The 25802-nt window shown below is 37.7% G+C and overlaps 1 protein-coding gene across 1 annotated transcript; it reads right to left on the minus strand.

Annotated features, from left to right (window-relative positions):
* Nucleotides 1–24239: 24239 nt before the first annotated feature.
* NPY5R (neuropeptide Y receptor Y5) lies at nucleotides 24240–25580 on the minus strand (the record flags this gene model as incomplete). The annotated part of the gene is made up of 1 exon (XM_082759053.1): nucleotides 24240–25580. Exon 1 carries the CDS (start codon nucleotides 25572–25574, stop codon nucleotides 24240–24242), a length of 1335 nt encoding a protein of 444 aa, XP_082615179.1. The 5' UTR covers nucleotides 25575–25580.
* Nucleotides 25581–25802: the final 222 nt, after the last annotated feature.

Genomic DNA, 25802 nt, shown 5'->3' on the forward strand with positions numbered 1-25802 from the left:
TTAAGCCCATTCCCCCTCGTCCTGTCACCAGGCACGTGGGAGAACAGGCCAACCCCCACCTCGCTACAGCCTCCCTTGAGGTACCCATAGAGAGCGATAAGGTCGCCCCTGAGCCTCCTCTTCTCCAGGCTGAACAAGCCCAGCTCCCTCAGCCGCTCCTCGTAGGACTTGTTCTCCTGGCCCCTCACCAGCTTCGTCGCCCTTCTCTGCACCCGCTCAAGCACCTCGATGTCCTTCTTGTAGCGAGGGGCCCAAAACTGAACACAGTACTCGAGGTGCGGCCTCACCAGAGCTGAGTACAGGGGGACGATCACCTCCCTAGCCCTGCTGGTCACACTGTTCCTGATACAAGCCAGGATGCCATAGGCCTTCTTGGCCACCTGAGCACACTGCTGGCTCATATTCAGCCGACTATCCACCATCACTCCCAGGTCCTTCTCTGCCTGTAAACCCAGATATAGTCACTTCTGAAGCAGAGGTATCAAGGTGAGTAGTGGAGGAAAGATGGCCCTCCAAGTGGCACGCAGAGGTAGCTAGAAGGGTTGAAATCCATCAGCTTTATCCCTTGTCATACCTGAATTTTTGGGAACAATTAATCAAATTCGCTTGGCTACTTTGTTAACTAACATACCTGCCAACACATCCAAACTTAATGCTATGGATTTAAAACCAGACCCGTAAGCATGAAGGGCGAATGCAATGCAAGCAGCAGCAAGGAGTGAATGGAGATCTCAGTGCATTGCTTACTGGGTGTTTGGGATCGCGGGTGGTGAGATGAACGGCCCTGGAAACCCTGCGGAGCCTCCAGAGGCGCCGTGCGCTAACTGCACGTGTATCTTACACAGCACTGCCCTTCCTAAGAACCTAAGACAACTTTCAGATTTCTTTTTCCAAGCAAGTCAAGAAGTTACCATCAAGGCCTAGTAACCATGTGCTTATAGAAAAGAAATTATGATGGTTCGACAGACAGTCGTTGATAGCAGACTAAATAGGGACACTGTCATAGGGCTTACTGCGTCTTGCTTAAGCATTACACAGAGAAGTAAAGTCGGTTAGTTTACCCAATGAAGCTTGAGAAAGACAGGAAAGATTATGGGCATGAAGTCCTGTGTTATACCTGACAAGAAGCATCAAAAACCCAAATGAAAAGAAGATTGATCTCTCTTAGTTCTCATTTAGTATTTATTCATTTCACAGAATGACACTAATGAGTAGGAATGTACAGACAGACTTATTTGTTCACTACTTAGCTTCAGGTGATGTCCTGACATCAATGAGCAGAATGCATACTGCGTGGTTTTGTTCGAGCCCTGGTTCTGTGTGTATCCTTGTTACGTGGGTTTAAATACAATAAAAATTATTTGCCAGGCTAAAGACAGGATGTTTTCCTTTACTGTGCTGACCTACCAAACCTCTACCTACAGAACAGAAGAGCTACTTCTGCTAAATGATCATTTAAATTTAAATTCAATGACACCTGCATATGCCATTGTTTTTGCATAATAATACTTAATACTGAGGTATTAAGGAGTATTCTCATACTACACCTTTGTTTCACATTCTGTTTGAAGCTCAAGTGCCCATCCAGTGGCAGTCTTATATATATAATTTATTATGCATCAGTCATAGACAGGAAACTGAGCACTGGATTTTAAATCATTCATCCAAGTAAATAAATTCAGACATGCTGTCAAGTAGCACAGGAATCATAGTAGCTCAGTTTTAATACTGTTCAAATCCAGATGGGGCCAGCAAATTATATTTAACTGGGAAATGCAGAAGGAAGTATGTTTTGAAAAGGAGTTAATAGTGAAATCAAATATAAGTGAGACAATATGGTAAACTGACAGTGAAAACTGTTATACTGTGGGGTCCCACCTCATGAATACAAATTAAAGTTGAAGAAAGTAAGTTTTAAATTCTTTATTCATTTGGATGAACAACAATATGGCCTTTTTTTTTTTTTTTTTTTTTTTTTGTCTGTGCGCTCAGAAATTCACTAAAAATGCTTATAAAGAAACAGCATTGAGCTGAGCCTTTTCTTTTTAGATGAGCAGTTCCCAAACTTGTACCATGGCCACGCTGTAATTGCAGCCCTTATTTCCATCAGGCTGTCAAATGTGAATGCTGGCAGCTACTTTCCTGTTGGCCTGGTGGCTCCACACAGGTGTCACAGCCTCACTCACACACATTAATGTCCTTACCTTGGAGACTTTAGAGTGGGCACATCTGGAAATGTCAACAGCTTTGCTGTTCTTGGCAGAGTAGCACGTAGAGACTAATGTGGTCTCTATCTATATTCTGTTTCACAGTGATGTGCCATTTGGGAAGCAGAGGGAGGTGTGTAACCAGCATTGCTTCTGACCTGGAGGATGAGATTGGGAGCTGAAAGGTTTCCACGGTGCAAGATTACTAAGACTCATCCTACCTAAACTTGAATTGTTAATTGGGGCATTAAGGAAAAAACATAGGCTCTGTAGATACTTATTATACTTAATGGGCAGCTCCAAGGGGTTATTCAGCTGGTCTTTTGCCACTGACTATAATGAGACCCTTGGGTGATGATGCTTCTAATTTGATGACCTACTTACAGACCTAAAACTATTCCATGTAAATGTGCACCAATTTCTAGTCCAACCTTGTTCTTTAAATAGTTTGTAGTCTGGGGAAACGAATGTTCCTCTTTAATACTTCATTCACCCTATCCACAAAGGATTTTTTTGTAAAAATGTCTTGACGCTGTGTAGAATTGCTGTGTAATTTCTCCTAAGTCATATTTCTACTGTGTGTGTTGGTGGCAGTGAGGGGGTAACACTAGAATTCCAATGTGTCATGTTGGTATCCAATTATTAATTTGCATTTTTTGCATTAATTTTACTGATAACATTGTAAGTGCATACATTAAAATAGAGAAATACCTGGCTGGGGCAATTTTTACTACAGTGTTCTGTATTGGTGAGGCAAAATAAAATTGGTTTAGTTAAGTATAGGTTAAATATTCTTATATTCAAGAACAGGTTTGCTGTAAAATTTAGCTTACCATGCAATATGATGTTAAATATTATAAAACAGTAACTGAAATACGGTACTTGCAAGAAATTATCCTCATGGTTCTGAGAAGGAGACCCTGTTATAATGATAATACAATGCATAACATTTTCAGAAATGCTGTCATGCAAGAAATGGGCCAATTGACATATACAAGTTAAACCAATTTCTGTAAATGAGATTTTCAAGAAAATTGAGTGTTACAACTACATTAATTAGAATGGAGGAAAGTTAAAGCTGCACTTAACTTAGTGTTAATAAAATGCAAACTTCATGAGTTCAAGGGAATCAACTAAAGGTTAAAGTAATTAACAGCTGGGTTTGGAAGAGAGGAAAAAGTAATGGGCAGGGGGAACTACATTGTGAGGGAAGAGCTAGCAGTCAGAAATAGATCGACAGCATCCCTCTTCATCTGAAATGCATCTGTAGTAGATTTTTGGTGACAAGGCACATGTAGAGTTTCTTGATTATATGCCATGTTATATAATGTAATATAGTATATTAGTATAAGTATAGTATATAATGTCGTGTAAGTATATAATTGTAAGACTAAGCAATAAAACAATTACAAAATTATGATTACAGTTATTTTGTGGCTTGCTTTTTTTGCTTGTTTGTTTGTTTTGCTAATCTGTCTTACATTTGTGATTTTCATATGTGTTGTTACCCCTCAATGAATGAAAGGCACAGTCTCATAATGGTAAACATAATAGTCAGTACGACACTAACTTCAGAATTTGTGTTTTTGTTGTTGCTGCTTCTGTTGTTTCATTTAACACTTACTTACTGGCAAGTCCCTGCCAAATGATATGCCCTTAGAAATGCCAGTTTCCTTCTACATATGGAGAGCTCAGCTCTGTTTGCAGCAGTGCAGGTATGAATGAAACTGGTATGGTATCATTTAAATAAATCATTTAAATAAATCAAGTAACAATGAGGAAGACACTGAAAATGACACGTAACCTAGTTTATCCTTAAATCTACTCTTTAGAGAATAAATTAGCTACCACTGAACTCACCGTTGTCACAGTTCAATGTCTGAGCTGAAGCAAATCTGAGGATGCATTCTCTGGTTGAAAGACATACCCTAATATTTGCTGTATCCTGATTTCATAAATATAATGCTATTTTCTTTTAATTTAGCCAGGTTAATGCTTCTAAATTAAATATTTATTAATCCCATGTCATTTTTAAGTCTGCATTTCACTGACTGTGAATGTTTGTCTTCATAGCTGAAGCAGTGTTTCTAGAAATTTGACTTTAAGGCTCAACAGAGCTTTAGATGAAGGCAAGAGGGCTGTATTTTGAAACTTGGTTTCTTCGTTTCTTTAAATTGTGTTCTTATATTTAGCAGGTTTAATTTTACTTCTGTCATTGATTCTGATGGATTTTCCACTGATATCTTAATTTCTATGCTGATAAACTGAGAAAAGGTAACAAAGGAGTACCAATTCATATAACTTACTCTTTCCTTCCTGGCTTACAACTATTTCTAAACTATACTGCACAAGAAACTATTAAGAACACCTAATATGCTCCTTTAATTATGTTTCATGCTAGCTATTTCTGCATTTCTTGCTTTACCTAAATGCTCTTACTTTTTTTTTTTTTTTTTTCCCCTCTCTCCATCCTAATTATACTCAAGCTCTTCCTAACGGATTCCTGTCACTAATCAGAGAAGCAAAAGACTGCTTATTCATTTAGACAGAGCCTCCTAGGCTAATGTAATTACCTGGCATAGTCAATCATTTTATCAGTCCCTTTAACCTTTAAAATTAGGGCTCTTGCAACTTTGTTTGCTTAACAAACAAAGAGGCTGTCTGGTGCGCTATATGCTTAAAGATATTTTAAAATTCTAAATAGGATTTAGGATATTAAAAATAATAATAAAAAAGCAAAAATCATATGATTTTTTTAGCAAGTAACCTACAGTGTCTTGTAAAACCATCCTCTTCTATCTCATCTATTTCCTCTTTTCCTTTCCCTTCCTCCATACTTCCACCACAACCAAAAAAAAAAATAAAAAAATAAAAAAATAAATCACACATGGTAAAACAAATGTTTCAAATTGACAAGTTCTTCCATGCATTGGGAAAGTCTCTAGTAATGCGGCGGCCATGTAGCATAATCTGAAGGTTTCAAATTTCAAGATGTTGGGCATAGAGGCACTGAAGTTTAAAACTTTTCTAGTGGAAAAAATCTGAAATAAGACTATAGAGTATTTGTATAACATGCTGCCACCATATAACAGGGCATCTTCAGCAAAGAAAATCAAATCACATATAGTAGATCCTTTGGATACATAGTTTTGCAGACTCCCTTCAGGACCAAGTTCCCGTCACACTGCAACTGCATATTTAAATATCCATATTCATAAATATTCAATTATCGAAACTCAGTTCCCAATGGCCCCTTGGTATGCCCAATGACTTAATGCTCAATTCAAATGGTAGGTCAATATTTGGGCAGATATATCTGGGCAACTTGCCTGTAGTTTAAAGCATGAACAACTTCTCACTCCCTCTAGCTTCTCTCCAGCCTGTCTGGGCACTGATCTGATGAATTGCTCCTTACCACTATTAAAATGTACCTTTTTGTAAGGTTGCAACCCAAATTCACAATGTAATGACTTAATCTTATTAAGATAATGAAGACATTTAAGATACTGTAATTTTTTCTTCTTCCATAGTGAATTGAATCTACAGTCCAATAAACTTGTCAGGCCTTTTCTAGATATATCAGGATATTTTCACTGTACATGCAATAGGGATGGAAACATAAAAAAATCTTTGACAATGGTTACCAAGTTAGCCTAGTTATTTTGTATTTCTGTGGGAGACAGAAAAACCCTGAAATGTATGAGATCTCAATGTTCTGTGTGCCATTAAAGTTTGAGTGGCAGTAATTACTTAGTCATATCTGTTGTTGGGTTTGAGTGGTCTCTTTCCTTCCTGTCCCTTTCAATCCCCTTCACTTCAGGTACTATAGCTGCAGCAATTGAGGCTATTATATGAACATATTGTATAATATTTTAGATGAGGTGACTCTGGCAATTCTATTTTGTCTGAGATTCATGGCAACAAGTGCAATTTCTCAGGTTCTAGGAGGCTCTCACCAGCTCCTTGTGTGCTTCTTGGGGTGCCAGGTAACTGTGAGACTATAAGAAATTTCTGATTTTGTTGTTCATGCTAATATATTTTTCCATTTTTTTAAGCTTAGAATAGACTCTCATTGCCGCAGTCAAAGGTTGGCACAGCATTTTGCATAGCTAAAATGTACATATATGGAAATCTCTAATATTTCCAGTTTAAAGTCACATAATTCCAATGACTTCTACAGTATTATGCCATATTACAGTAAATGTGCACCTGTCCTACAGTGCTCCTTTTTCGTTAGATATTCAGCTTACTTTTGAGTTTCATACTGCAGGAGTGATCTTGGAATAGTCTAGATAACCCTGTTCAGGCTCATTTCTATATGCATATATTGCAAGCTAGATCCTTTAAAAATGTTTGACTGATTTAGCTGAGTTGCTTGCTTACCTTATTAGACATACACGTAAGTTTTCCTTGTAAACCTTCCACCTTTCTAATAATTCCCCTGATTATCTCTAGTCCTTTTGTGTGCTCTATTTTTTCTGTGATTTCATTAGTGTCTGTTTAAAGGAATTAACCTTGTAAAAGAAGAGGAGGGTAATGAAGAGCTTGAATTGTTTTAAGACTTTGCAATCTCAAATTTCCAGAGACCGAATCATTTCACCCTCTGCAAATTGTCAAAACCTATTATCTAAAATCACTTAGATTGAGATGTAGCAAGACCCATGGGTACCATATCCATCAGCATGTTTATTCTTTAATAAAGCCTTACCCTACTTAATGGCAATACTTGTCTTGATGGCAGATCTTCACTCAGGAAAATGGGTGACTAGTTTTATCAATCCTTATTAATAAGATAACCTCTCCCCACACCAACCCCCCAAAAAAGTAACATGGTTCAGCAAACATAATTTTGTTGGACTCATTTTTGTGTATATGCTCAGCATCAGGAACATGCAATGCACATTACCCTGTGTGGAAGAAAATATAGATGGGGGTTCCAAAGGGTAGGACGTTATGTTCTGAACTACACAAGATAAATTAGGAAACTGTGGCATCGATATTAGAGGAGGCAAGTTATGCTTCTTTTAAGAGTATAGTGACTGTATTAGTCATCACGAAAAACTTCCAAATTTTACCCTGGATAAATAAACATATAGGTGTATATCAGTCTGTCAATTAAATGCACTTTCCCACCAATTGTAGAAACACTGGGAACACAAACTTAACAGTTACTGTGATCTAAATCATTACTGGATGCAATTAGTTTAAGAGGGATCATTGTGTAACATAATGACTGCCGTGTAATGCACTTCTGTTATATGAAACTAAAACTGCCTAAAGGCAAGTTCTTCACTGAGCTCTGGGTAGGTTAACAACACCGAGTGAAGTTAATGAAATTCTGGGAAAACTCTGCCTCCATGTTCAGAGCTGTTCCAAAGCAGCTCTGCAGTGGTATAACTGCACCCATCAACCAAAGGCAATTTCCTCCACAGCTATGACCTGACACTTAGAGCAAATTTGCTGACATCCTCTGTGCCATTGCTACTATACTTTTCATATGGCAAGAAGGACTTTAAAGAAGAAAGCTCACTGAAGTTAAATCTGTTGTGTAACCAATGGTTTTTAAATCAGGAAAATTTGAGTAAAAACATTTCCACAATATTACAAGATAGCAGTATAAACCGATATGCCTGATGTGTTATAACTCTGATCCATGATGTTGCTATTTATCACTTCAATAGTTCTCTTCCCTGTGAAACTCTGAATTTCAAACTAAAAAACTTTCTGCAATAAAAACTGGAAACAAACCTCTTGCCCAAATAAAGTACATCACTTGCAAACCGGTTCTTAAAATAATTTTAACTGCCATAATAATCAATTCTAGAAAATCAGGCTCTGATGCTTATTGCTCAGATCAGGACTCTGAGTCCCCTTGCTCACTGCTGCAGACTCTTGGAAGCTATTTTGCAGGGCCTCTGGCAAAACTGTGGCCCCTGCCCTAGAGTATTTCTTATAGTGTCTATGAGTAGTCTTGCTTCTAGAATTCATTTCCTTCCATGCCAACCAAATGGTTGCATAATGTACATTTTCTGGCTAAATGGCCCACAAGGTTGAAAGCTGAGGCACAAACTTTTACATCAGTATTGACTTTTTCATTATCCTGATTGTCATCTGCATGACTAAGCCAGGAACCTGAAAGTTCTTGGTTTGACATTGGTGACAAAAAGGTAAAACATTGCAACAGAAAGTCTCTGTTCCTAAAAACTTCCCAGCCAAATCCTGAGCTTCTAAAAACTGGCACCACTGTGAAGCTGGAATATGATTTAATAGTACATTTCTTTCTTTAGGGAAAACAGTCATTGAAGCCAGTATGTCAAGTTATAACTCCTGAGGATTCAGGTCTTTGTTACTTATCTTGTAATATGACATGCATAAAAAACATAATTCTACTGCTTTGGCTAGAGCAAAGGGAAAAGCCCCATTATTTTTAAAATTAAGTATTGCTACATAAAGCTGTACAGAAATAACCAAATGTTTGTGCTTTATAGTAGTTCAGAATGGCTTGGGAATTTAAACCTAAAAGACAGCTACTAGCAACAGTATTTCCCATGGGGAATATAATTCAAATTTCATTTTACTAGTTTCTCTACCTTGTCTTTTGTTCTTGGATGGTAGGAAAGAGAAAGATAATCAAGGGGAAGAAACAACTAAAACCACAGTGGCATTAACTGAAATAATACAACAGGTGCATATGTGTCTGGAAATACAAAACAACTTTTGCAAGGTTTGTTTCCAGCTGTAAATGTAAAAGCGTAGAATTTAATGGTGTCCTTTGGGGCTATGTAAAATGTTACTAACAATTGCTGCATTATAGCAGCTAGTATATTGAGGTGTGATACAACTGGAGGCTACAAGCTGTTAGGTAGCACTGAATCTTGGGCATAATTCATATACCTTTCCATGCAAGCATCCCACTCCCTTCCATATTTATCTCCTATCATTTAAGACCTGCTCAAGCACAGCAGCTTCTTGGTATTCAGATCACAGAGAATTGTTTAGTGTGGCTAATGAAGAGCTGCCTTATAGCAATAGAGTCCTGGGGAAAACTGAAAGGGTTAAGTTCATCCCATTAGGAAATCTTACTGCCCCATAAGATGATGTACTGTAGTCTATTTTAAATCTGAAGAGTGGATTATGTAAGTAACTGAAATGTGTTACTTGTTTACAGTAAACACTTATTTGAAAGCACATTGTCTATCTGGTTCCTAATGCACCAAGAGCACTGAAAAATACAGAACTCCAAACTGTACATACTTTTGTATCAGCTTTATTAAATGATAAACCAAATGGTAGTGTATTTTCCCTGCATTGCAAACAAATGTATCCCTGACTCCCATAAATCTAACTGAAGTATTATGCATCAAAATTGCCTAAGTTCAAGCTGCAGCACAAGTCTGTCTGGAAACTTTGTTGGCCTTAAAATTCAGCATGGTGTTGTCTCTGTTCATGGTGTTCTATCCACTGTTCAACAACTGAGCTGTTTAACCACCTCATTCTCCTGTTGTCCTTGAAGTACTTAATGATGTTGGGCATTGTTTTCTTGGCTTTACTGAGAATGAATCAGACACAGGGATCTTAGATCAAGTATTCACACAGTCAGTTAATATATATTCAGAATAAAATTCAGAGCTCCTGAAAATGAGAATCATTTATTGTGAAATCTGATTGAAAGGAACCTGTGTGTCGTAAGGTCTCCCAAACATGAAGTTTGTCATGAAACACATTAACTGTACAGCTCTTGGTATTTCGTATAAATATATATATATCATATATATTTCATAAAAACAACCACAACTAGCAGTTTGACAGCACACTGTTCTTTGTCTACTTAGGTATAAGTGTATAAACTATTTGACTGACATGAATTACTTGGTGTTATTATGAAATGTGTGGGAAAATATAGATGCAAATAGATGAATTTGAATTTCTCAGTTATCTTTTTCCTGATAGGTAAAGACTGTCACTTTGGCTGACTTCCCTCCTTTGGTTTACAGGCAGCTATTTCTCTGGAGAAACCTTCTGGAAACAATTTCACTTTTATAAGTGAAGAAGCAAAACAGATCAATTAGTCAGACTGGAAGTTTGGTGCCACAAAAATGAGAAGAAAAGGCAGTTCATCTCCTCCTGATTTTCTTTTAAATGTATTTTTCTTTAATTTCCCAGAGGAAATTGGAAGGATATCAAAAAGACATGTGCCATACTGCAGTCTCAATTAGTTTATAGTGAAACAGTGCCAGAGCAGGGAGATACAGCTTTACTGCATGGCATCACGTGGAATTAAGGAGCTAAATTAACCTCTAATGCTCTTAAAAAATAATAATAATAAAAAATTACAGCACAATAGAATTTGAGTGTGTTCAGAAGAATATTCCTTTGCTTTCTTATGCTTCAATGTTATGCCCTGTTGCATGCATTTAGAAGTTAATCTCCTTTCTTTTTCAGCTGCTGGCCACCAGTTCATCTCAGCAGGTTTTTTTTTCTTTATATCTACTTTCTGCTGGGTAATTGCAACAAATGGCTTCATAAAGTAACTGCTGGTATGAGGCAGAATAAGAAGAGAAATTCAGATAGTGAATAAATTTCACATCCCTTCAGATGCTGGACACTCTTCATTTGTCCAGCATGGGATAGGACCTGAATGGATTTTCTCATGGCATGCTGTGCAGAGTAGATCCTGTCTATGGTGAGAAGCTCTCTCTTTTGGTCATTTGAGCTAACATAAAATTTTCCCAACAACTGTATTCCATGTGAACTGTGTTCACATGGTAGTGTCTTGCTGCACTTACAGATAAACTTTTGGGGCAAGTTTAGGGCCAGTTCTCATCAATGTTTTTATAAATGATCTGGATACAGAACTCAAATGCATACTAAGTAAATTTGCAGATGACACTAATTTAGGAGGAGCTGTCGACTCCCTCAAGGGTAGAGAGGCCTTCCAGAGAGATCTTGACAAATCAGGGGGCTGGGCAATTACCAAATGCATGAAATTAAACAATTTAAAATTCTGCACCTGGGATGGAGCAATCTAATGTACAGGTTGGGAGATGAGAGGCTGGAGAGCAGACTAGCGTAAAGTGGTCTGGGGATTTTAGTCAATGGCATTCTGAATATGAGCCAGCAGTGTGCCCTGGCAGCCAAAAGGGCCAAGTGTACCCTGGGGTGCATCAAGCTCAGCACTGCTAGCTGGTTGAGAGAAAGGATTGTCCTGCTCTGCTCTGAGTTGGTTCAGCCTCACCTCGAGCACTGTGTGCAGGTTTGGGCACCACAGTACAAGAAGGACATAAAACTATTAGAGAGTGTCCAAAGGAAGACTATAAAGATGGAGGAGGGTCTAGAGGAGAAGATGTATGAGGTGTGGCTGGGGTCCCTTTGTTCAGCCCAGAGGCTGAATGGGGAGGGTCAGGCTGGGTGTTAGGGAAAGGTTCTGCACAGAGAGCCTGCTGGAGTTCAAGAAACATTTGGACAATGCTCTCAGACAAAGGGTCTGATTTTTGTGTGGTCCTGTGTGGAGCCAGGAGTGGGGCTCCACAAGGCAAGGCCAGGCAGGTGGCCTAATCACCAGTAGCCAGTGGGAGCTCCTGCAGGCTCCTCTGTTACAAGGAGTTAGCTGAGTTCATCCTGTGGCTGAGGGTTTCATGCAGCACACCACAACCTGAAGGCTATGCTGGCCTTTGCCTGGTGAGGCTGCTGGATGGACTACCTCTGTTTGTCTAGTCTTTACTACAGTAGACTTTACTACAGCAGTCTTCTGCTCAGGACCAGCACAGTGGTGGAATGCAGAACTTTTCCTGGCATTACATTGTGGGTACATGTGTTATGTGGTCCATCCACTGATGGCTCACTACTGGAAAGAGTCAGAGCAAATATTTATTAGCATTGGGCTGGAGATGCTTCTTAAGTGAACGGAGTGCAGAGAAGAGGTATCAGAGTTTATTTTACTGCTATCAGGAAATTGTGGACAATACTGCAGAACTATTAGCCACAGATTCTTTACAAATAGTTTTATTTTTCAGATGCTCCACTCAATCTTACTTTTACTTGTAGTCTGCTGCTCCTAACTTACCACCTGCTAAATATAAATTTGTGTTTATCTCGTGACTAATTAATACAGAAGACACACGATGAAGTGTGGAGGTTGTTACTGCACGCTGTACACATGTAAGCAGAATGACTTCTCGATTTGGTGATTTTTCTGTGGCTGCTCTTTTTGAAGTGTGAAAACATCCTGGCAAAAAAACCTGCAGAGAGGCCTTCTCTGTGGTTTGTTCACAGGCTCATAGTGATAGCTGGATTTCACCTATGTTACAGGAGGAACTGTGCATACACTGAGGGGAGTATTTTATAGGTAATGGACATGGAGACTTCTTAGGAAACAGTGATGCTATCTCACTTTGCAGGCAGGCTGTTGGAAGGAGACCAGTGCAGACAGGATTTTTTTTTTTTTTTTTTTGAAGAGTACCCTTTGTAAACACCAGGCTAATGCTTGACTTGAAAGAAAAGGAGGTTGCCTCATTTTATTTTACTTATTTTTTAATTTTTGGTGTGGGGAGCAAGAGAGGGAAGTAGTTCGGCTTTTGTTTTGTCTGTTGAAGTCCTGTGGGGACAACATATCAGTTGATTTCAGTAGTTCTTGCTGGTAGTAAAATCTGCATAAAGCCATTGCAGGTGTTTTGGTTCAAACAAAGAGAAGATGTACAATTATCTTCTTATAGGGTATTTTCTATAACGTTTCACATAATTTCATGCAGGCTTCATAATTGCCTAGTAATTTATTGGTTTTGCAGTTTTTACTAACTGTTTAAATCTTATAGTACAAAAATATTATTTGGGAAAGGTTTGGCTTTACCATCTTTGTCAGATAAGTGTTCCTTTTCAGAGTTTTCAGAAAAAATCTACTCTTAAATGTGACAATTTCTATCAGAGGAATTGGTTTCCTTTTTATAAAAGTCTAATGTCTTGAAGAGTGGTTTTATACTTGATGGGTATTTGCCACTTTCACTGTTAACATTGTTTCTTTTTTTCAGTTCATCTGCCACTTCAAATAGTAACCCATTTATCAAGAGATAATGCCATCCACTATTGCAACAGCAGAACTAAAGAAGTGCTTTCTAAGAACCCAGCAAGAGAAGGTACTTTAAAAGCAATGCTTTAATGAATGCTATGAGCAGAGAATTACCTTTCAGGATGAAATTTTCAGGAACTAATAACTACAGGGTTTGAGGAACTTCAGAATTTGGCAAAAATTCTTCTCACAGTGGGTATAGTGGAAACCTACAACTCCAAAATAAAGCAGAGTTTTAAAATGAATGCTAGTGTAAGTAGCAAGGTGAGAGGGGGATAGCAGGGCTGTATGCAATCTGAATACTCATGGAAGTAAAAGAGAGAGTGGGCTGGGTCACAATTAGCACTACAACATGCTAATAAGCACAAGGAGCTAGGAGAACTGTATTGTTTCTTTGTGTCCCTAAAGAAAAACCACCATGATAACTTTTTAAAGTAAAAGGCATTTTCACGCCCAATATGACTTGCCTCAGCTTGGTCCTCATGCTCTGCTGAGCAATTTAGTGAGCTTCACAGAAGCTTTGCCAGCTGGGTGGGTGCATTTTAGTCAGGGGAGTGGAAAGGTACTCTGAAATTACTTGACGATTCTCACTGGGGTACTATAATTGGAAGAGCTGATGTGAAACACTTGTCCTCTAAGAAATGGAAGTATTGATATGAAGAAAAATGTTACCTGCTGCATGAGGCTCGCTCTTCAGGAAACTGTTTCTTTTTGTTTGTGCTATTGTTCTTCTGTAATGACACAATTTTTATAGGAAGATTGAGCTGTCTTTTCTCATTCACACTTGATTGCTGCCGTGTGAACTTTCACAAATAGGTTTTTACCTGGATCTTTGATAAGGTGTTTTTTTGTTTGTTTGTTTGTTTTTGTTTGTTTTTTTTCTCCCTTTCTACTGTTATGTAGCTGCAATGTATTCATATTTTTTTTTAGCAGGAGTGACAGATCTAGAACTAGACAGATCTAAAACTATCCAAGGGACCTCTTCATATTACTGCTGTTTGAAAGTCAGTGGATCACAGTGCCTAACTACTGCTAGAACAGAATTAGTGGACAGCAGACTTCAAATGCTTGATGTTTACCTATTGACAATAATCTCAGTTTAATTCAGAACTGCCTATATGGTAAACACAAAAATCTTTTACTAAAAGTTCTTTTAGACAATTGTATTGATATCTAATTATACTGTTTGTACAAGATAAAGGAACTGTTAATGATGTACCTGCTCTTCCTTGCAAACACATGTACCCCATGTTACTCTAGAACTGCAAGTATTTTAGTTCTAGTGTATACAGTTTTAAATCACTAGCTAAACTTGCTAAGCAGGTATCATGAGCAGCATAGCTGTTTGTTTATGGCAGTGTCCTCATAATTGCTTGGAGAATCAGAACTGCTAAAAGCATGGGGAATTCATTTATACTAACTGAATTACAATTAAAGATTTTAAATGGTGATTTTCTTATATAAAAGTTTTTCTTTTGATTATTTGTTGTTAGCTTTCTGTAAGCATTATATTAAAAAGAACTAGCAATGTTATCTTTTTAAAGATTCATTGGTTTAAAACGTCAACTTTTGGTATGGAAATTTGTAGGCATTTCTAGATGGATCTGACTGCCAACTGGTGTGGTTCAGAGCCTTGCCAGTGGCAACCTGAGACTATTTCATTCCAAAATCTGTTTTTTAAACTAATTTACACATGGTCTCATGATGTTTCTTTTATCACTTAGCAGGTGTAGGAAGGTGTTGTTGTATCATTGCTGATTATGCTGTTGTTAATCATATAAACTTCAGCCTTTGCGATACCTTTGACAACAAATTTATGGATTAGTTATGTCTTGTGTTAATAATGTCCTTTTACAATCTGCTGTTTTAGTTCATTTGAGAGCCCATTTCTTCAGTAGCCATTCAAAAAGATTGATAGGGATTTCTATTACTTTTTCATTAAAGCCATCTCTTTAGGAAGTTTACCAACTTATCTTTTTGCAAGTAATGTATTTATCAGTTGGAGATCATCTGATTCTTTTAATATATTCTGTTCCACTCTATTTAAGTACAGGCGATCAGAATGATTCATGCAGCTGTAGATGAAAGCATACCCTTAATTTAAAGGACTGCATGGCACTTTCTTGATTGTATTTGCCACACCTTAACTGATTAAGAATAATCAAAATGACACTCCTCAGCAGTCACCAGCTTATTGAAGTAGAGTAGCTAAGGATTGGAGTCAGATTTTTATTTATTTATTTATTTATTTTTAACCTGCAATTTAGACAAGCTGGTGCTTCCACTGATCTGCCCCAAATAATAAATCTTTTACCAGACACTCCTGGGGAAGCCCTTCCACTCTGCGTCTATGCCTAGGCTGTCCCAGGGCACTACTTCGATATGGCAAGATTTCCAGGCCACTCATCCTCTGCCTGGTGAGTAGGTGAATATCTGCGTGGGTACTGCGTTGTCAGTACCTATCTTGAACAAACAAATCCGTAAAGCAGTTTCATCTAAAATACTGCAATATTTCCAGGAGAAATATTTGCTGATTTTAGCTGTGCAAAATTTACACAGGCATGACTGTATTTTGAAGGTTGTATTTATTGGCAATTTTTCAAGAGGTAGTTTTCTTGACTTTCTGTTTTACTTTGTAAGGTGATATTTGAAAAATTGAACTTTCTTCTTCTTCTTTTTTTTTTTTTTCTTCCTTAACTTAAAAAAGTATTAACAAATAAAAACTACGAGTACATTCATAGGGGAAATAATATTAAAAGCTCCAAACACTATCTTTCCTCACAGCTGGGGACCATCCAGATCTGGTTCATAAGCAGCAGCTGCAGGGCGATAAATTGCATTCACCAGCAGAGGTCTCCCGCAGCCTGCTGCTGTTACTGAATCTGGTAGCTTGGCGCTCTGAAGGCATAGCGAGGGAAAAATTCATGCAAGATCTGGAAATCAGGTAGTGTTCTATGCTTAGCACAAATGGAAAACATTTTTTTTTTTTTTTTTTTTTTTTTTTTAAAAAAGGAAACATTAAAAATGCTGTTGCAACTTGGCTCGATTTTTTCCTGTTAAATATTGCTGAACAACATTTGAGTAGTATTACAGAAATCATCTCTGTAAACAGCATGATCACCAACATGCAGAGTAATGCTACAGTGCTTGATTTTGCCAAGGAAATTCCCGAGACTTATGATGTACCTTCATTTCGAGGTGCTTATTATGCTTTAATCACTGTTAAGGGAGTATAGGAACGTGAACAGAAATTCACAGTTCAGATAAGAAAGCAATTTTTTTGCATACTGTTTATCCCTTTTTGCTCTCCCTCATGTATCCCAAAGATAAATTTATGTTAGGATACAAACAGAATCAGCTAGGCTATACCATGTCTTATTACACCTCTAATTTCTTTAAAATAAATACAGTAAAATATTTCTTATGAACGTTATTGCATAAATTGTGTAACAGATGCTGCATTCATTTCTGCTTTTAACAAAAGAGAGCAAGGTTATTTGTGTTTCTAATGATTATTAAATGAACTTTGCCTTTTAGTTCTTGTTTATCATTGTAAGTTACAGGTTTAGTTCTGCTTGCTGTCTACTGTGAACGTTATCCTGTGAACTTCACATATGGAAAGTATAAATCAGTTTATTGTAGTGCATGCAGTCAGTAATATAAGCAAAGGAAGTAAGCCATAATTAATTTATGGTTTGATCTTTAAACAAAAGCTTTTTCTACCCTGTTTTTTTGTTGTTGTTGCTGTTGATAATAAAATTCTTAATATAGTCGTGTCTTTCATAGACATTCATAATTAAAGGGACAAGTCAGAAGTTCTAGTTCAGCAAAAACAGTTGCAAAGCTATGGAAAAACAGGTTTACTTTTCATGCAGTTGATCAACTGTCTTTTAAATATGCTACAGTATCATAGCTTGTAAGGGGTAGCTTGATTTAATTCCTTTCATTTTGACAGATGTGCTGCTTTTTTTTCTAGTTTGGCTCTCACTTATTCTGTATTAGTAATTCAACAAACTCTTTAATCGGGACCAGGCCTATTGTGTTATCATAGTATTATGTACTAAGCCAACAAAAATGGAGGGAATATTTTTATATCAAAGAGTAGTTTGGTGTTGGAGCTGTATTGCAATGTGAAGTTACTTGGGTCAGAGGACATAGCAAACTCTACCTTTAATAGTTGAAATGGATTTACCGTAATAAAAGAAAATCAGCAAAACTGCATACCCAACCTTCTACATTTTTTGGATTTAGTATTAGGAAGGCCATAGGGTCCTGGATGTATTGGATTAATCATCAAGTCCTGCACTAGTAGATTTCTTCTCTGGGATGTGATTCCCATTTCCCTTCCAAAAAGTCTCACACAGATGTCTTCTACAGCTTCTTAGTACATCTCCGTTTCCCAGCTGAAGAGGGAAAACAAGTACTGGAGGGTTCACAGTTTTCACTGCTTTTCCAGCCATCTCCTCTCTTCTGTGCAAGGAGTAGCACTTAAGGGCCCCTGCAGACTGCAGGTGTGATGACGTGCAAGGGGAAGGTATGAGTTCTGTGCCCAGAGAGCCCATGGGAACTAATAATAATTTGTGTGACAAATGGCCTCAGAGCAGGTTTACTGCATAATGGACTCCCACAAAACCAGTAGAGATCATCTGCATCCTGAATGGTCTTCACTCACCAAACAGGCTTACAAAGTGGTCTCAAGTAGAGCATATTGCACTTCGGTTCTGCAGTAGGAATAGATCTCAGAACTTCACCTGCCACGATTTGCAGTGAGGACAAGATGCGGCTGTGCTACCTGAAACGTACTTTAACACCTAAGAATATTAATTGAGAGAATGTATCATCAAGGCTTGAAACAATTACCTGTATGGGATGTGTGTTGGAACTGACAGAGTCTTAAAAAAAATATGTAATTGTTTCTCCTGTATTGAGTCCCAGTAGTTACATAAAAATGAGTTTAATTTTCCTGCAGCGAACAGCTTGCACTTTTCACAGTTGTGCTAACGCCACAAAAAAAAAAAAAAAAAAAATCAGCAGAAAGTAAAGATTTAGATTGTGTGCTGATCTCTTGTGCAGCTTTTTTAATCCTCAGGCCAAGAGGCCAAAATCCTTATGAATACTAAATGAACCCTTATTTGGTGGAGGTCGTCATAAAGCCAGGGGAATTACTAGCAGTTAAAACAGTAATGCTATCGTCTCACTTACAGGTAAATCTGGATATAAACTACCAAGGTTACTTGTTGCAGGGATGTTTTTATTATCTCCTTGCTTAGCTATTTTTTCTCTCCGTACCAAAAGAAATGCAGATATGTGGGTAAAACTAAAATTATAATTATGGTCTGTTTTGGTCTGCCGTCAAATAAGGTTTGTGTCTTTTTGGCTCATAGGGAGTCTGAAGAGAGAAACAACTATAAAACTGTTAGTCCATCACCAAGTTACTCCTCTGAAATTTTGCACCAGAAGTGGCCTTAAAAATCCTTTTGTACGTTGCTTTGTTCGCAGGGATAGGAATAATTTTTTTCTGCTTAAAAATGTCCAACTATTGTGGCTTTCAAATAATATAGACATGATCATTCTCCTGCTAAGACAAAGCAAACATTTGTTTAACTGCATGTATGAGCAGAGCCAGCTGACTTCAGTCTTGAATGTCAAATCACCATTCTGCTAATTTCCGAGAGGAGTATTTTTAAGTCCCATTATTAAATGGATCATTTTAAGAATGTGACTACAAGGGCAAAATGAAGTGTTCATATTTGTTCAAAAGAACTGAATTTGAATTGTGACAATGTTATCTCTTTTTTTCCCCCCTATTTCCTAATATTAGTATGTAATGAAAAAAAAAATCCTAACTTTCAAATAGTTTGGAATATTTTCTTTTCAAAAGCAAAGAAGATTAATAAGATTCTTGTTCAGTTATACAATATTTACATCCGTGATGCTAGTTGTACCACTGATGCTCATCTCAACTGTTCAGAAAGCACTGTGACCACATCTTCCTTTCTCTAGTAATATTCTTTCTGGGGGAGGTAATATTTTCTACCAAGTTTGTGTCAAAATCAATGCCTGTTTCTTCCAAGAACATACTGTATTAGGCTATTCTTAGCATATATCATGCAACAAAGCTTGGTGACGAGGCCAGATCGTGGTAACCTCTGGAGTGCAGCAGATGTTGCTATTTTCTCTGAGCTTTCAGAGTTTTAAAATCAGGTGATGTGGTAAGATTTACTCATGTGGATAACATCGAACCACAGTATGATGACACACATTGTGTCTTAATAGCACAGAATGGTGCTTCATGAGTGATCACAGGCAAAATAGCCTTATCAAATGGTTGGAAAGAAAATGCTTCTGCTTTAAAGAAATGTTTTGAGAGGAGTAAGGACGTGTACACATACTCATTATTCAGCTCTTACTTTTGATTTAGAAGTATATAAAAAGATTAAATGGAAGAACAAGAAATCTGATCTCAGATCAGATATAAACCATATATCACGAGTAAGTATTCCAAAATCTGTCTATTACTCCTTATCGAGCTTATCCATGAGAATCATGATTTTAAACAACTATTTCAGTCATGTGGGAGGAGAAAGCAGAGGTTTTTTTCAGACCAGAATCCTGTCACAGTACTAAAGCAGTTTTCAAGCTTAAAAGTTCTTGGCTTCCAGACCAATCAATATACTTTCTGACTAGGAGTTTTTATTATTAATTGTATGGGCATAATTTGGCTTTCAGCAAAATCAAGGGGAAAATTCCTGGACCCAGCAGCATTGATGATGGATGTCTTTCTGGAGTCTGTGATGTTAACAGATATTTAATTTGTATGCTGCACAGACAGATATTGGGACTACAGTGAGGAAAACGTTTGTTGTTGTTTTGTTTTTTGTTTTTGCTTTTCCCAAAGTGCAAAGATAGGTGATTTACCCCTATGGACTACAGAAGGGATTTGCAATCCATTAGTAATCTTTAGGTAGCATTAATTATAATAAACAGTAGGGCTGAGGGAAGTTTTCCATGCCACCTCTCCTGTATTTCTCAGAAGGAGATCTGGTGCCTGCCTCAGCATGACTGGTAGCAGAGACTTTTCTTCCAGACTGTACTCCTCTTCTTGGTTCTCCCACACCTTCATGCGAGTGATATATTTATTTTTAATTCCTCAAGTGTTCATAGTGCTGAGAAAAAAACATCTTGTGATGAGAGCTTCCAGGCCCCAGGAGCAGAGCTGCGTGCCTGCAAAGGCTGTAGCCCCCAGGGAATACAGCAGCAATGTGTTTTTCCTCTCCTGCTGCTTCCCCAGTGGTCACCACCCTGCCCAGGGCTGGTGCTCCTAACTGCCAGATCAAGAGCAGGAATTCGGCACTGCCTGCTGTGATTACAGCTCATGCAGACGTATGGAAGGCATACATTTGTCTCTGCCACTGTTGCCATGGCACTGTAGAGGACCACAGAGGCTCCAGCCTCTTCCCCATAACCTAAATAAATACACTCCTGGCGTGCTTAGTACTGCTGGTTTGGGAGTGACCTGGCCAAGGGGCACATCCTAATGGGCTCCTGTTTCCTCATCACTGACACAGGGGCAAAGGCCAATGGTTAACAACATTTACTCTTTGACATTTACAAAATGTCAGCTGTGTCAATGATATTACTTTGTAGAACTGAAAAAAAATTCCCCATGTGTGTCAAGCCATAAGAGTTTTAGCATCCATCATATGTAATCATCAGCTGTCTCTGAGGGTTCCTACCCCTCTTTTTTTATTAGTAGGGAAGGATCCCTGTATTGTTACATTCCTTTGTTATTCTAAGTCCAATAGATGGATGGTTCTGCAACTGGCATTTCCTGACTGCATTTAGCAGATGCTAACGTATAAACTCCTACCATCACCATTATTTAGATTTTTGGTTACAGAAGTAACAGTAGTTAATCTTAGTAGTAACTTTGTTGTAGTTTAACTGGCTTAATGCCTGAGGATTACACATGCTATCTGAAGAACCGTTTTAATGTGCTTTGTTTTCTAGCAGTTGTACATATCTGTATGTGTACCTGCCTATGTATCAGAATCATACAATGCCATTAGATGGCATTTATGATGAGATGCAACTTTCCAAAGTATTTTGACGTACGTGAGGGAGATATCACACTGCTAGTCACTGTTGAACATGAAGCATGTAGGAGCTACAGCTCAACTTGATCGGGGCCACTCAACAAATGTGGGGCTGGGGTATCCTTGTGTTCTGTTTTTTTTCTTTGTCTTTAGATTCCAGACTGGAAAAGCATTAAATTGATGGTTTTGGTTGTTTCACTTCCACTCGTAGAAGTTACTCTTTCAGGTACTACCTTCTGCATGATTTCACTTGCTCCTGCTACTCTTTGCTTCCTATGGTTCCTTGCTGATACTGGGACTGAGGTAGGTATTCTGACTGCTGAAGAAAGATGGAGAAGTTAGTTAAAAATAACTTTTCAGAGGAAAGATGGTGACATTTTGGAGATGTACAAATATAATGATGATGATTGTTCTGTAAATAAAAAGAAAACACATTCTCCCACCACTGATCATCTTAAGAATGAGAAGATGGATTTTTAAATGGCACAGGACTGAAGAAATTCATTAGCTCTCTTGATTTAACTCGCTATCGCCAAAGTACAATTTGTTGTCCTTTGATCAGTATAAATAGTAGGGAGCATAGTTATTAACTCCATACAGGAAAAAAATGGACAATGCTCTCAATAAAATCACCAGTGTGCAGCCTAATCTTTGTGTGCCTCAGAAACTAGACAAAGGACTTATTCATGTGCTAGCATGTTTCTATGTGTCATGCACAGTAGAAGTTGAATTTGATCTGAAAAGATTCACTACTGAATAAACCACTATTTTGTATTTTAGTAACAGTCCGAAGTGTAGGAGGTAGAAATTGCTGAAATTGTAGAAGTAGATAAAGAAAGGAAGAAATAGAACATAAACAGCATGTAGGAAGGAAGGTTAACAGTAAATAAAATAAAGCTGGAAGAAATATTGGAAGCTAAAATAATGTGACTGGTTTCCTATTCTTTTACAATGTTTGGTTACATCACATGGTAAAAATAATGTTAAACAATATATTGCAATGACATGAAAATGTGTAGATGTAAAGTAGCCATAAATTGCTGTAACTCTTTAAACATTCTTGTTTTTTTGGGTGAGGATTTAGTTTCTTTTTTTCCTAAGTTTATCCACCAAGACTAGCCATAAATATCTTCAAATTAAACTATTTAAAACTTTTTAAAAGCTATTTTAAAATATATTGTTCCAATATCCTGTATTCTGTACTGTTTGTACTCTATAAAATGCCATGCTGTAGGTTTTTAGGAGATAATAATCTGCAAAATGAAATAGTCAGTGTCCAGGAAGAAACTATTAAAGTATATCACAAGTGAAAACAAAGAACAATGGGTTACTGGGAACTAGACATCAGGGAAATACCTTAATGATAGAAACCATGATATTACCAACTAGTATGTAATAAACTCCTTACCAGATAGTAGCTTGGGGAGAAAAGGTCTCAGAATTGTAACATTATAATAAAACTAATTTGACAGTTCCTTCAAATAAAAGAACTGCTTCCACTTTAAAAGACTAACTGGAAGGGAAGTATCCCAAGGCAAAAAATGCACAATGAGCGTTCCCATCCACCCATTTATAAAAATAATAACTTTATTTCTCAGACTGGAAAGGCTATGTAAAGAGCCTATCAGACTGTGAATCTTAATGGAGAAAAAGAAAGAATCACTTGGGGAGAAGTTCTACAACATAAAATTCAGAGTAGAGGTTTTGTACATTCACTGAACCCTGAGGGTAGAGGTGGGTTATTAAATTAGAGTAACCCAGGGGAAAAAATATCTTTACCTATCTGTAGCTGTAGATATATGTATAGCTATCTAATCTATATCTACATCTATTTGTGCTATGAAATGGAATGTGACTTCCATAGGGAAGATGCATGTGATTTAAATGTGGAAGAAAAAGTACCTGTCTGGTTAAAAAATAAGTAAAGTGAGGGAAGGGCTGAAAGCATACGTAGGTATGTGCACATGGGCAGGAGTATCTTAAAGCTGTTGACCCAAATTAAGTGGTTCATCTATGGTGAAGTGCGGGTTTTGTTTTGTGGCAAAAGAAAAATGTCCAGCTGTCTTTCTGTTTTCTTTCTGCTATTTGTTTCTTAGATAATGCAGGCTGATCCTGATTGGGAATGTGCTGTATGTTCAGGAGAGCCATCAGTGCAAGAACAGAGGCAAAGCTATAGATAAATTCAGGCCTGGCTGAAAATTCCATAAAATGAGAAGCCAGAGTAAAAATCAGTTAAGGAAATGAGAAGTAGGTTGTACTGGGTAAACAGTACAGATGGAAAGAATCTTGACAATAATAACTACTCACAAACCCATTCCTGGGAACAAGACAACATGGGAACTAGAAGCAAAAGTTTATGCAAAGTATTGCAAAATATGAGTTAAAGAGTGAAGGAAAAATACTTTTCTGATCCCATCCAGAAAATGACTTTCTATTAATTTAGAAAACAGTCAAAGTTGGCACTGAAGTAGTCTCAACAAGTAATTTAGTAAAAGATATGTATTTTATTGTAGTTTGATAGATGATAGTTAATACTGATAAGTCTAATTAGTCTTACATTTATGACTCATTCTGTATATTTCAAAAGTACAGATTGACAATATTTCAGGTAATGAAAACTGTATTCTGTTTCTGTACACTGAGTATGATTTCCTGTGAGTAACAGAATATTATAATACAGTTATATATTTCTGGCCAATGTAAGAAATACATGCAGCCTTAGAACTACCTGTTCACATGAGATGCTACTAATCACAACCAAGTCAGACTAATTAAACTTCACTAATTTAGTTTGTACAGCTATTCACATTAGTATGCTTGAAAGACAAACTTCTTTGTTCTATTTCATTTTATTTTATCTTGTGGCTCATAAAATCATGGTATTTGGCAGCATGGAATAAGGGACATTAAATCAGCTTTTATGCTGTTGTTAAGAAACCCATAGAGGATGGGATTCAAGCAGCAGGACATCATGCCCAGCAAATGACATATGCAATATACTAATTTAAAATGTCTGTTAGAAATGAGAGTGGCATTAAAATCTGTCACAACATGGAAAAGGTGAAGAGGCATCCAACTGAAACCAAAAACAAGGATTAGCACTGTCAGTCTGCAAAAAACTCTCCTAGATCTGGTTTTAATTCTGACGATGGATTGGGATACCGTAAGCATGTCCTGGATCTCTGTGTTTTCTTCTGGTTTCATCTCAAAACAGATAGGTACCCCTGGGATGAATTTACTGGAGGAAGAGAGCTGGCTTTTTTCTGTGCCAGAGGTTTCTGGGAGGTCTCTGAAATTAGTATTATCCTGATGGTGCCTTAAAATAGCTGGCATCACACTGGAAGTCTTTTTGCTGTATCTCCTGTGGTGCTTTCTGACCAAGGCGCAGCTCCACCTGGTGTGGCTGGAGGGCTGTGTCTGAGTGCCTGTACTCTTAGATGGGTGAAGTGTGAGGTTTATCATCTCGTTTTCTTGGAACTTGTCTTCCTTGTTGGACAGCCTGGCACCTACACTCCTGCAGACGCTGGTGTGACTTGCAGTTAAACACATGAGGGGGAGTATATACTGCATGAACAGTAAGGATATGGTAAAGGCAATTCTGTATGAGTCAGAAGGCCATGACTCAATACACAAGAGCCTGTTTTCCAGTGCCTCTAAATTCAGAGTTTTGCTGAGGTCCACAATTTTGTGGAAAACTGGCAGAGGGGAGCAAATGGCACAACCGAAGGCCCAAATGATTACTATTAAGAAATAGCCTTGTTTTGCTGTTAGATTGCTGGCGAGGGGATATTTTATCATACGGTATCTGACTGCGGCGATGGATATTAGCATTAAAGTTGAAACTAGAACGGATGCACATTGGAGGAAGGGCATTATGTGGCACATGACAGTGCCAAACATCCACTGGTCAAGCAGGACAGATGTCAGTGTGAAAGGAGAACAAAACAGCACAACTAAGATGTCAGAGAAGGCCAAGTTACCGATGAGGATGTTTATTATTGTCTTCTGCTTGCGTTTTGTTAGTGCCATTAGTACAAGCAGGTTTCCCACAAAGCCAGTCAGGCTTATAAGTGTGTATAGCCCAATGAGAAAGTACTGTATGTCATCGACACTGCTCCTGTAGTCTTTCCAGGCAGAAAAATTATTTGTAGCAGCAGAAGCATTCTTGGTGGGTGTCCTGTTGTTGTGGTCTTTGAATCCTAAATCCATTTTACAGTCCTGCTTAGAACAAGAAAGGCATTAATTACCAACTGAAGTAAAGATGATACTGGCATTAAGCAGACTGTAAAAAAATAAATCAACAACAACAAAAACATTAATTTACCTTGTATTACCTTAATGCAAATGAATTAATAGTGGTGAAGCAAATCCTGAATAACTTCAGGTTAACGCAAATTCATTTTGTAGGTTTTGTCATGTGGCATTCAGCACACCTGG

This window comes from Aythya marila, assembly GCF_965140915.1.
Source record: "Aythya marila genome assembly, chromosome: 4".
Lineage (NCBI taxonomy): Eukaryota > Metazoa > Chordata > Aves > Anseriformes > Anatidae > Aythya > Aythya marila.